At 33.5% G+C, this 13,067-nt stretch overlaps 1 protein-coding gene across 1 annotated transcript; it reads right to left on the reverse strand.

Moving 5' to 3' along the window:
* LOC129920957 (protein croquemort-like) lies at positions 1-12,765 on the reverse strand. Its single transcript, XM_056002537.1, has 5 exons — positions 11,991-12,765; positions 7,642-8,441; positions 7,489-7,579; positions 1,507-1,686; positions 1-123 (listed from the first exon to the last, which is right to left on the reverse strand). Exons 1-5 carry the CDS (start codon positions 12,264-12,266, stop codon positions 1-3), a joined length of 1,470 nt encoding a protein of 489 aa, XP_055858512.1. The 5' UTR covers positions 12,267-12,765.
* Between the last annotated feature and the right edge of the window lie 302 nt (positions 12,766-13,067).

Here is a 13,067-nt window from a genome sequence, read left to right on the forward strand (position 1 = left end):
TTAAACGATTTGTGAGGAGCTTAATCTGCCTTCAACATCAAGTACAGTAAAGAAGGCTTTCAGAGACTTGGTCTTAATCTCTCTCCACTCGGATAAAGGCCATTCTTTAATACTAAGCATTGTCTAAAAAAGTTGGCAATTAAAGGATCTTTAAATTTTAAAATAAAAATACTTCATCATGGTTTTATTTACAAAAAATCATCTCAATTGCTCGATAACAAAACGGAAAAATATGTTTTTCAATGATAAAAGCAATTTTAACTTGGTCTATTCCGATTGTAAATTGGCAGCCAGGCTCTCAAACATGGACATGTTTAAAACCAAAAAAATATGCTCCCTACCGTGAACACAGCAGAGGATTAGTGATGGTTTGGGGGTTCTTTCAGCTATAGGCTCTACCCCGTTACACAGAATCAACAGATTTATGGATCATTTTCAGAATGGAAAGATGTTGGAGTCGATAATGGCTCCATAAAAGGAGAAAGAAGTGCCTTTACATTGGCTCTTCCTGCAAGTTATGATGCCAAAAAATTTTAAAAGCTCGTAAAACAGCACTTCGGGGTAGACAATACTCCTGGCTTGGAATAGCCGGAACAATTTATCCGACCGAACCCGATTGAAAATTTGTGGGCAATCTTTAAGTGACAGGTAGAGAAGAAATAGCACACCTCAGCAACTAACGTACTTGCAGCTTTGAAAAATGACTAGGAGCATATTCCTAGTTCTATTTTAAATAATTTGGCCGAGTCCAAGCCTCGTTGGTGCCAAGCAGTTTTCGCAAACAAAGGTTTCTAAGCAAAATATTAACTTTGAACATTAACATTATTAAATCCGGTTAGTTTTTCACAGCTGAAATTCTGGCTTTACTTCATTTTTTAATTTTTAAATTTTTTGTATGTGTTAAAGATCATTATTTTTTGTTGAAATTGCTTAACTGATATATGAACGATCTAGAAAAAATATCAAAACAATATGTTGTTCCAGGTTTGTGTTATAAAATTTTATTTGATGAAAATGACAAAAAAATCCGGAATGTTTTTAGCAGCACTGTATGTTGGAAGTCAAAGTTCGCAACTATTGAGAGGATAGAGGAACGACATACGGGAGGAATGTACCAAAAAGCTAGAGTGTTTAGATGGAATCAAGACAAGGAAAAAATTTTATCGGACTGAGGTTTCTATTCCCCTCCCGTTTACCTGGGAGGGGAAATTTTATTTCCTTTGAAATGCAAGGCATATCCAAGACAATTGAAATTTGACTCGCATTTACTGCACCACCTCTTCTTTTTCCTATTTTTAAAACCTTGAATGGTTCTTTGTCATCTAAAGAATATTTAAAAGACACCTCACTGATACTTTTTGTGTAGTGTAACCTGCTAACAGCATTCCAGGAAAATTTACTACCATCTTTACCCATTCTTTTCCAGGAAAACTTAGACTTGGACAGTTTTGAAAAACCATAAAAATCTTCCTATTTCATTTCTATGGCTTCCATTTTTGTTATTACCGAAATGAAGAACTGATAGCAGTCTCTTGGTGTTTCTATATTCCGCTCGATAAGAGCACGATCGCTGTCGTACTCCATGTGTGTATGACCTGGTTCGAGGAACTTATGATCTATTCGATCAATTTCTTCTGAGTCCAGCAGAAATAAAATAACCATTGCAGCTACGAACGAATATTTGTTCTGTCCAGAGCAAGAATTACTGTTAGATATTATTTCCTTAGCTTCTTCTGGAATCGTACTAAAAGCTTGTAAAACCAAGATGAAACTTCATTCCAACCACGGCACGCTATTCCTTCATGTCACATAAAACATTTTGCTGCATCGACTCATGAACAGTTAAATTGAACGTTCAAAGTTGTCTTTTATAGAAATTTATAGAGTTTCTTAAGAACGGCGTCGGCAAGCACTGCTGTAGCTTAAATTTTACATCAATATGTAAGATAAACATCGAAAATACACTGCCGGTCACTTGAATACGACCAGTGCTTGGCAATAATTCAATTTGGTTTTTTTTCGGACACTGTTGCAACATTTGTTTGAGACCAACACCACTTTTACGACACAATATTCAGCTTTGTTGTTAAGAAAAAACAGACCTCTACAAAATATCATTCTTTTTAAAAACAAAACAAAAAAAAGAAAACGTTAGCGTATATCTTTATCAAAAAACACTCATTTATTTTAGCTCATCTGAATACATCCAGTAGCTTTGATACAGCTATATTAACAAATTTAATAAATAAGTTGTTTCTGCAACTTCACATAACAGAATACCTTTAAATAATCATTTGGCTATAATGGTATGCAATTTCTAATAATGAGTACTTCCGGCTTGGATCTTGAAAACTAGTAAAAAAAATAAGGAAAGGCCTTTTCTAATGCTCCAACATAGGAGATAGCGTTCATTTTTGAAGAGAAAAACTGTAGCTGAGACGCAATAAAATGAAATAGCTCTCAAAACCATAACTCCATCCTCACAGCTGTGAAAATGATTCAATTTGTGCTTTTCTTTTCTGGAATCGTGATAATAATAATTATAACCATCAGGGCCTTTCATATTGAATTTTTTTTTCATCCCAGAAAACAACTTGATGCCAGATGCCACTCGTTTTTCCACATCATATGGATGTGACTAAAAAGTAGAAGTGCCTTTTTTGCGATTAGATGATAGTGGTGTTTTTTTTGCAGTTTGTATCTCCGCAAATGATCAGCATGATCAGATGACCAATAGCAACCACAAATTGATTGCTTTGATACATTCTACTGAGCTTAACAAAAAACAAGTATTTTTTAACTAGGCCTACGTGAAATGTGTTTTCTTAATGAATGGTATTTACTAGAGTTTTGATTTTTCTAAGGGATTAAGCTGAATATGTCTTACAATTGTTGTTAGTTTAAAACAGGAGCTGCCATTCTGTTGGAAGAAAACTTAACTTGAATTTTTGCAAATCACTGGACATATTCAAGTGACCGGCAGTGTAGTTTTCATCAAAATTTGTTATTGAAATTTTTAAATTTTGAGGCAATGAAATCTGTAGGTATTTACCTCTACATATAATGCGCATTAGTGCTCAGAAATCAAAAATATAAATATGAACTTATAGTTCTTTTTTTTAAATTTTATACTTCGAAAAATCGATTGCTAGCCACCTCTTTACTATATTCACCAAAGACCAAATATAAGCTCTTAATATTAATGGGAGGATCCTCCGCTTCGCAGTTTTCAATTTTTACATCAATCTTATATCAGAAAAAAAAATGTTTTACCTACCGACTTTTTAGCAAATTTCTTTGCATATTCTTGTGGGAAATTGAACGCTCTACAAAAAAGGTTGTACCTACACACTTTTTCGTGTATCTAACCGTTTAAAAGATAATCGAGGTCCAAAGTTTGAGAAAATCATAAAAAAATCGTTTTTGTTCTAAATTTTGTACCAAATTGAAAATTTTGAATACACGCAACACATATTCTTCTAGCAAACAGATTGCTCTTAGAAGAAGGACTTTTTTCATTAATCTAAACATTTGAAAGATATTCGAGGTCAAAGTTAAAAAAAATTAAAAACACATTTTTACTTCTACAATTTAGCAAGATGTATTCTTGTAGGTGCTCAAACGTTCTACAAAAAAGGAAAACGTTTGTTATTTTCTCTTCTATAAGTAAATCTTATTTCAGTAAAATAAAACAGAAAAAATATCGATACATATGTATTTATTTTATTTTTTATTAGAATATGAATCTAAAAATAATACAATGGCTTTTAATCAATCAAAAATCAAATAATAAAATTCACTGAAATTTATTTTTAGGGTACAAGGAAAATCAGTGTTTTTATCATTGCAGAAAAGGTATCTTCTTATGTTGTTTCAAATTTGTTTGTTTACCAGAATTATACCACAAGCTTAAGTTTTTTTCGGTTATAACATACATATATAAGTTACTCTAATAAACTCACTGATAAAAAAATAGTTATCAATGAAAATGATTTTTTGTTATCCTCCAATCCTTTTTAATTATAGACAAGACTACTCTTTGCCTAGACCGTAGTTTTCGTATTTACTTTTTAATTTCTCGTACTTTCCTTGCTTAGATAAAAATTTCTTGATATTGCCTTGTGCTTGTTGATTCGCTAAGCAACCATAATTTGAAAACAATCATTGATTTCTCAACAGAAAGTTGTCGTGTCCCATTGCATGACGAAGTGTTGAGCTTTTCATTCAAAGAATTAATAACAACTGGCTGAAGCTCGAAAAATCGATCCGTGTTATTTTTTTGAATAAGGCTTTTGTCATTTATATGCAAGCTAATCGAAATTACATCAAATCTATTCCGACTCATCGTTTTACCCATCCAACGAAACTTCCAAATCCAAACTTTCAATCGAGAAGTATCTCCAGCTAGGTTGTTTTTGGTATCCCATACAGAAGTTTATTCCTATGAAAACCAGGAACTCAAAGCCCACCCTACTTCAAATCCAACACTCGCGATTTGATTTTTCTTTGCTTGACTGCATCCTGGAAGGTTATACAAAATTTCGTCGTCATCAACCAATCAAGCTCTTCTTGAAGCATACAAGTGTCCAGAGCTTAAGAGAGTTTGAAAAATTTAAACGTACTGTTTCAATTTCCACCATATAACAGTTCATAAATTCTCATAAATGATTTTTATGACTGAAATTTATGGGGCGACAGATTTTTCTGACATCACCTTAAGGCTTAAGGTCCAACTATAATAGGCATGAGCTCGCATGGGCTTATGTCGGTCAGTCGTTCATTTCTTTGTACTATTTTTCTCTTGGCACAGTTGGTAGAAAAAGTCGACATCTTCGGGGCTTTTCAAATTTTTAATGCTTCGGAAAATAGTACATATTTAATCAAAATATCGCACGGTTCACAGCCCAACCTTCTAAAAATCCGAAAGGGAGTTTAAAGTTCCAATCGATCCGAAAAGACCTTAATTTTACTACAAAAAAAAATTATTAATTAAAATAGCTTACCAACTAGAAATCATCCGGTGTTTTATATGCTGGCCAGATGTCAAAATTAAATTAAAATTTTGGTTTTTTTTTAATAATAATTTTGACTTTCAAATCGAATTCCGGATTATACAAAAACTTCATCAAACTGTTTGATTAAATTAAATTATTTGTTTTTGTTTTGTTTGTTGAGTTTAAATGGTATTTAAACACACTGGAGTACTGCGTCCGACCGCGTACTACAGGCTTGTTACATAAAATGCCTTAAACTGAATGGTATTTAATGAAATGAATAAACGGTATTTTGTTGGAGTTTTTTATTTTTATATTATATTATATTTATACTACAAATACGAGTATCTTACACAGTTTTTCATTAATTGAAATGAGATATCAAACAGTTTTTTTGGTACAAAAATAAGATTATGATTTGTGTTTTAGAATTTTATCTCTTCCTCTATACCCCCTCCATTTGTTTGTATGAGTCCAATATATTGCCAAAGTGATGAGAAGTATTCCTATTACTAATATAACAATTCCACATCCAATTGCAATAGCTGAAGATTTGAAAAAAAACTGAAAGAAAAGAAAATGTTGCATTCATTAAAAGAAATTTGAATCAATAAAATATTAGAATGTAATTTAAGGGACCAGATTATTTGCTTTGGTTATTTACAAAAAAACACAAAAACATACAAGTTTGTTTTTTTAGTCAAGCCTTTTGTGAAAGTCTTCGTGGGGTAGCAAGTCAAAAAGCTCAACTTGAAAGTACTCTTTTATTGAGTACTACCAATGACGCTTGTATCACCAAGTGCACGATTGTGTTGCTAAGTTGCCTCACTAATTGTACCTATTATGTATACGAAAGGAAATTAAAATATGAAGAATTAACTACGTTTATTGTAAACGTTATTATTTTTATACGCCTATTAAAATTGTAATTATTATATTTGTGAATAATATTATGAGGTAGTTTTCATTAAGCTGATGTGCTACTTGAAAAACGTTATAAATAAATAAATTAATTAAATGGTTCAAAGAAATATTTGCTAAAGAGGTAAACAGAATCGTAAGGGCATAAGTTATACATTTGTAGAAAAAAATATTTATTTTAACTGGATTAAAAGTAAAAACTTTTGATGATAGTTTTTTTAAATCTATAAATATCTAATAAATACAATACAGTTACATACATACACGAACGAAAAAATCAGATGGTTTTTTACAATCTTTGCTACATTTTTCGGGTCATAATCATGCATACGAATTTAGTTAACTGGGCGATGTACAAACATTGTTTTTTAGTAGGGTTCAATTAGATCTATCCTAGTTTCATCTGTCCATAAAACTCATTCCCTAAAGCATTTTATTTTCCCTGAAACTTTCTTCTCATTGCTGAAGCTATTACATTTAAGCTTAGGTTACAGACCTTGGCTTCAGTCGATCACTAGTATTTTCAGCAATTTGTCTTGGTTTTCCTCCTTTTTCTAGGTAATCGTTAAATTCGAGGCAATTATGAATTGAGAACAATCAACCGGTCTCTTCATTGTTTTATAACTGTTTCCTTCAATGAAGTTTACGGTCCATTTTTGCTAGTTGCCAATGCACTTGCTCCCATTTATTACTTTGCACGTCACTGTATTTACTAAGCAGACATTTTTTATTGTTAACTGAAGAGCACGAAAGTTACCGGTGAGTCAAAATGCACACTTTTTTAACATCGATAACAATAGTGTACTTGAGGTAACTACACCTAATTAATTTATTCATTTATGTGTATTTGTATATATATTTTAAGAGATTGTTTACGCTATAAAAAGTATAATTTTGAGATAGTACCTAAGTACATACTTCCCTTTTTTTAATATTACGATTATGAGTAACTAAGCAAGTAGTTAAGTTGCGTTTTTAAATTTAAGTAATAAAATACCCCTTGTGGATTGGCTTATCTCATTTATTACTTGAAATAACATTGTTTTGATGTCTTAAACATGCAAAACAAATGATAAAATAATATTGTTTAAGTTTAATTATATTAAATTTGGATTATTGGTTTGACCCTAATTATCTCTAGAAAACAAGTACTTGATCAGTTCATTGGAGCGCTAAACCACTCTTTTTTCGAAGAGTCTACACTCTGCCCGATAAAAATTGGCAGTACAGGCCTTATAGGAGAGCTTTTTCAAAATCAATGGGACCTAACGATTGCTAAAAAGCAATTCACGAACAATATGCTCCTGAAACACACAAGAACAACACAGAGATGCGCCATGGCATTGTTGTTGTTATTTCTTTATTATATTTTTTTCGGATAATACGGCATCGCTGTGTGAGCTTTTTTATGTGATAGACATATCCAGAAGGCGTGAAGCAGAGTGAGATGCAAATGTCCTATCTTCTCTGTACTGCCAATTTTTATCGTATAGAGTATAATGTACGTCAAAAGCATTCAGTACATCAAAAATTAAGTACATAAGTAAACAAAGATTATAATTTAATATCTTACCCTTATTAGTTTGGCGAAGCTTTCGTTAAGATCTCCTCGATCTGAGATTATTACCAATGGTGCATAAAATTCATTAATGTCCTTCATCACACTTAAAAAAATTTTAAAGAATTATTTATCAACAAATACAAATTTTTATGTATAAGGATTTACTCAATTGAATCGTCTGGTTCCATAAGCATATTAATCTGCATATTAGCATTGCCATTTAAGGGTGTTCCCAATCGTGGTTCCATTATTATATAGAAATCATGTTCCTGTGGATCAGGTTGCATTCCTGTTATGCCGTCGGTATAACTAGGATCAGCATTTAAGAAATGTGGTAGTGATAGATATAAAGGAGCTCCCAGCAAACATGAACTCATGTCAATTACCCCAGTTGGAGGGCATACTTCATCCTTTTCCGAACAGAAACATTTCATATTCGGATATAGTTGTCCATTATCAAATGACTGATCATTCGTTGAATATTTTATTGTTTCTATCCCACGATAATTGATTCTTTCACTAGGGAATAATTTTATGGAACGACAAGTATCTGGGATAAAAACCGAGACACTATCTTCAGGTATTCGTTTGGGTGCAAATATATCGCCAGTACTTCCATTTATGTGCCCACATTCACCTTTAAAGGCATACGACTGATTACTTCCCTGCCATTCAGCTAGTTCACCTAACAACGATAGATTTGTCTGTCCTGTATGGATGGTATACGTTCCTTCGTAGGTTTTCGATGCATTTCGTAAATATAATAATCCAAACTTTTCTAATGGGAACGAGATGATTTCGGTCAGAAAGAGCGCTGCAAATTCTGTCAAAGGATCATCGAAGCCCTTAAACAGCCATTTTTCGGCTGTTTTGTTTGCTGCCAACATCCCGCCTTCTGTCTGAAGAGCATAATTCATTACCTTTTTTACGTAGCGATTCATATTTTTCCCTAGTTTAGCTGCGATCTGTGAGAATAAATAAAAATTTATATCATAATGAATTACCCCACATAAAAACATAGGTAACCTCGAAAACAGCCAAAATGATGTTTTTTGGCATTTTCTAACGGTAATATTTGAAAAACGGAGGCCAATAAAATTTTTCTGATTTCAGATTCGAGTTCAGCTAATCAAAAACCTATGGAAAAGTTTATTTGGGTCCTTGTGGCAAAAACCTTGTTGACCAGTGTAGTCTAAGACCAGTTGTGATTAGGGATGGGTCGAAATTTCAGTAACAGGTATTCGAAAGTAGCAATAACAACTTGCTACTCATCAGGCAAAATACCTGTTACTGAAATAACAGTTAATAGATATTTTCATTATCTAAAATAAATTTAAATAATATTATTTTTTTTTTTTGCAATCCAAGAAAATTTTCAGTAATAAGGTTGATAAAATGAAAAAAACCTACTAATTATCCAAACAACTTTCTCTAATCCTACAAAAATAACTAATTTTATCGGTAATAATCTGTAATACTTGTTACTCGGATGAAAATAATCTGCTTAGTCAAAATTATAAAGGAACTTATAATACCACAATTTATCATTTAGTTTTTTTTTTGGTTTTTTGAGATATCAGATTTTAGATACGACAAAAAGTGTTTGTATCCGTTTTTGAAAAGTCACTCCTCAATTTTGTTGATCGCGCCTTTAATTCTATCAAATTAGAGAAATTAAAAAGTATCGTTATTTTACCGTTTGTTAGCAACAGCATTCAGCACCTAAGCAACCAATGAGAAGAGGAATTGAAAATTCTTATAAGAAAGAGAAAGTGTGCTGAAGAAAAAAATCTAAATCTATCTAATTGAAAATTTGAATGCGATTTGTGAGTTCTGTTTTTGGTGTTGAGAACGAAATTTGATTTTTATCCAATTTATGATTATATAATTCGAGTTGTGAATTCTAAATGCGATTTGTGAACCTATCGATTTATATTAGATTTTTGATTTTTCGAGTGATCTTGTTATCTCGTGCCCGAACTGCTTAGTCAAATCCGTTTTTTTAAAGCGATTTGAACTATAATCTTTAATAAACTTAAAAAAAAGCAAAGTGAAGTGCACTAGTGCAGTGAAAGTGTGAAGTGACTAAGAAACCAGGTTCGAAAAGAACCTTTTTGTTTCAGGATCAGGACTACTCAGCAATACCAACACCTACAACATGAGCTCTCGAATAAAGAGAAGTTCCATTTGGGAGCATTTTACCCCAATTGAAACTGACTCAGAATTTGCTAAATGCAAAATCTGCAAGTCTAAACTCTCTTTCAAGAGCTCAGTCACAAATTAAAAAAAACACATGACCAGCAAGCACCCCACTGTCCAAATGGTGCAGGATAATCGACCAGTACGAGTACGACTTCAAAGTAGATCTAAACTAGGACAAAGGGTAAGTGAAAGTTCAAAAATTAAAAAAAAAATAATTTTTTGGGATCTACCTATCCTAGATACTTAAGTAGTGCAGTTTTGGATTCATTAAATTCTTAAAAATATTTTTGGCGAAAGGGTGTTTTTTAGATGGGTTGAGTTATGAATGAGAAGGGGAGGTAGGTATCATAACAGCTAACATGAATTTTGTTTTATTTTTCAAAATGCATTTCGAGTGTTTTATTTACTCGAAACATAGAAATGATGAATTTAAAATTTTTTGGAGGTGCGAGAAATTTCAGAGCTTGAGATGTCGTGGCAAGGCAATCTCAAGGGGATTGACCGTTGCTGTGAAACAGGAGCACAACCACGGCTCTTCCCCAGTGCTCTGCGAAAAAGCTCGAGTATCCCAGAATTTTCGAAATGACGCAGCTACTTGCTCTGATCCTCCCAGAACAGTAGTTGCAAGAGTGATGCAAGGAGTTTCATCTGAAGCCATCATCCGTGGCCCGTGGGCCAAAAACATCATCTCTCCAAACAAAGGTAGAATGGGAACGGCGGAGACAAGACCATAGAAGGCCAATCCCGCACACCTTGGCTGACATTATGACTTCCCTTTTCCACTGACCTGTGTATGACAAGAACTGAGGTCCCCCAAAATTCCTTGCTTTCCGACACAAGAAGCGGAGATCGTCAACGAATAATAATATTCGGTTTGGAGCCAGACCGAAGGCACCTCTCAAGTTGTGAGACCTGGTTTCTGGATGGGACCTTCAAGGTATGTCCCAGAATGTTCTACCAGTTTTGGGTGGTGCATGGCTTTTTTCGCAACAAGGTTCTGCCATTGATTTATTGCCTGCTTCCCAACAAGGACGAAGCCACATGTCAGCACCCAAACATCTACAAGCAGCTGGAAGGCCTGCTAACTGAGCACGTCCGTATTAATGCTCTTTCTGACAGACTTGATGCGGGCGGACTCTTCCCACTACACAAGGGTAGAGTATCAGCAGACAAATGAAAAGCTGCTCAGAATAATCAGCCGATACGATGACATGCCTCTATAGGAGTACCTCCATGCGTGAGCTCAGTTCCTGGAGGATTAAAGAAGATGAAACTTCTATCATACCATAAATTTTGTATGAGTGGTTAGGAGTCAATTTTCTCACAACTTTACGATCCCCGCTTCCTGTGTCGGCCAGCAAGATATTTGGGGGACCTCAGTTCTTGTCATACACAGGTCAGCGGGAATCATAATGTCAGCTAGGGTGTGCGGGATTTGACTTCCATGGTCTTGTCTTCGACGTTCCCGTTCTACTTTTGTTTGGAGGGATGATGTTTTTGGCCCATTGATGATGGCTTCAGATGAAACTCCTTGCATCACTCTTGCAACTACTGTTCTGGAAGGATCAGGGCAAGTAGATGCCTCATTCCGAGCATTCTGGGAGATGCGAGCTATTTCGCAGAGCACTGGGGAAGGGCAATGGTTGTGCTCCTACATCGCAACAACGGTCCATTCCCTTTGAAATTACCCTCCCACGACATCTCAAGCTCTGAAATTTCATTAATGTTTTTTTTTTAATGTCAAAAAAAAATACGAAATTGGAGGTCTGAACAGGGTCTACAAATTTGATTTTAATATTTTTTTGGATATTCAACACCAAAAAAATAGATAATGTCAAAAAACAAATCGCATATCGTAAATTTTTGACTATTTTGATCGATATCTCGAAAACGGTTCATGATACGCAAAAAATGTGTAAAACCTGAATTGTAGAACATGGTAAAAGCTACAAAAAACTTCCTTGTAATATTTTCGTATCTCGAAGGATAGCCGAGTTATTTTCAAAAAAGTTATAATTTGACTGGACTATCTTCGGAAACACGGGTCTTAAGTTTGTTACTATGATTCTTAATCAATAAACAAAACTTTAAAATTACAATTACACAGGTTAAGATATGAACAACTTTTTTCACACTGAACTTTTTCTACTATAGAAAAAAAAAACAAGTAAATAGTAGGCATTTAAACTTCTGTTAAAAGTTAACAGTACCTACAGAACAGAAACAAAACCAACCAACAATTCAAAAATAACTACTCATTTATGCAAATTTATCTCTTTTTTTTACAGAAGTAGTACTTCTGCAATACATACCACAGTTGGTGGATGAGGAAGGACAATGACATCATCCAACGAAGCACCTGACATTTCCTCTTCAAAAAACCACGTACGACGATTATAGAACGTCATGGTGTCGTTATCATGCCATATGATGTCCTCTTTAGATCTTTTCTCACGAAAAACATACGGGCCATGTTGGTTAAAGTTTGGTTTGACATTGTGGTTAGTTGCCTCCTGCATATTTGTCCAATTAAAGAGATAAATATACATGTAATTTGTGATTGGTGGATTCAACCATTTTTTGAACATCCAAGAATTCGGACTCAAATGAAATAACTGACAAAAAAAATAATAGATATTGTATCATGAATATATTACAAATGCCAAAAAGCTTACACCATCGACAAATGATTCAATAGCTGCTGGTGATAATGTTACTAAAAGAACTCCGCTCACTAAACACAAAACTCCGATTGTGATTAACCAGGTTTTCTTCTGAAGCGGGCTGCAACTATTGCAACACATTTTGAATAAATAAGTTTTTAACTGAAGTGCGAATATCCCAAACGTTGGCCTTTTATTCAATTATTTTGACCAATTATTAAAAAATTGAGATTCGTTAAAAAAAAAAACTTTATTGCACTTGCCACTCGGCTTATCAATGTTATAGTCCATAGATGATCTTGATAAAATTGTATTCAAATGTCACAAAATGCAATGATTTTATAACAGCAGCGATTGTTATTTCAGTTCAATGTTCGATATGAAAATGCCACCTTTGTGGTGCGATATATTAAGTATTTTTGGAATAATAACTTTAATAACAAAATAATAACAATTAGCTAGTAGTCGATACATTCGGCTTTGAGTTATCTTTCCAAATGTTCAGTAACATAAAAAAACACAATACTGATTAAATTTTGAGTTTCTCAGAAGCTAAGAATTTTCTTAAGAGTAAGTATGTATCAAAGATAAGGTAGTTTTTTGGGTTAACCTATTTTGTTTGATATCTGTAGTTGCTAACACGTATCTAGGCCTGCATCATGATAAAAGTACAAAATCCGCTTTTATTCAACTGATTAGAATTGAACTGGACAGACACTTCAAGTT

Source organism: Episyrphus balteatus, chromosome 1, assembly GCF_945859705.1.
Source record: "Episyrphus balteatus chromosome 1, idEpiBalt1.1, whole genome shotgun sequence".
NCBI lineage: Eukaryota > Metazoa > Arthropoda > Insecta > Diptera > Syrphidae > Episyrphus > Episyrphus balteatus.

Excerpts from the sequence above, each read along its gene's own strand:
- LOC129920957 (XM_056002537.1), bottom strand. The coding sequence starts at position 12,266 with ATGTTCAAAAAATGGTTGAATCCACCAATCACAAATTACATGTATATT. Across the intron at positions 1,687-7,488 it reads GCTTCGCCAAACTAATAAGG|AACAAATATTCGTTCGTAGC; the intron begins GTAAGATATTAA and ends TGCTCTGGACAG. Across the intron at positions 124-1,506 it reads GCTATCAGTTCTTCATTTCG|ACAATGCTTAGTATTAAAGA; the intron begins GTAATAACAAAA and ends CAACTTTTTTAG.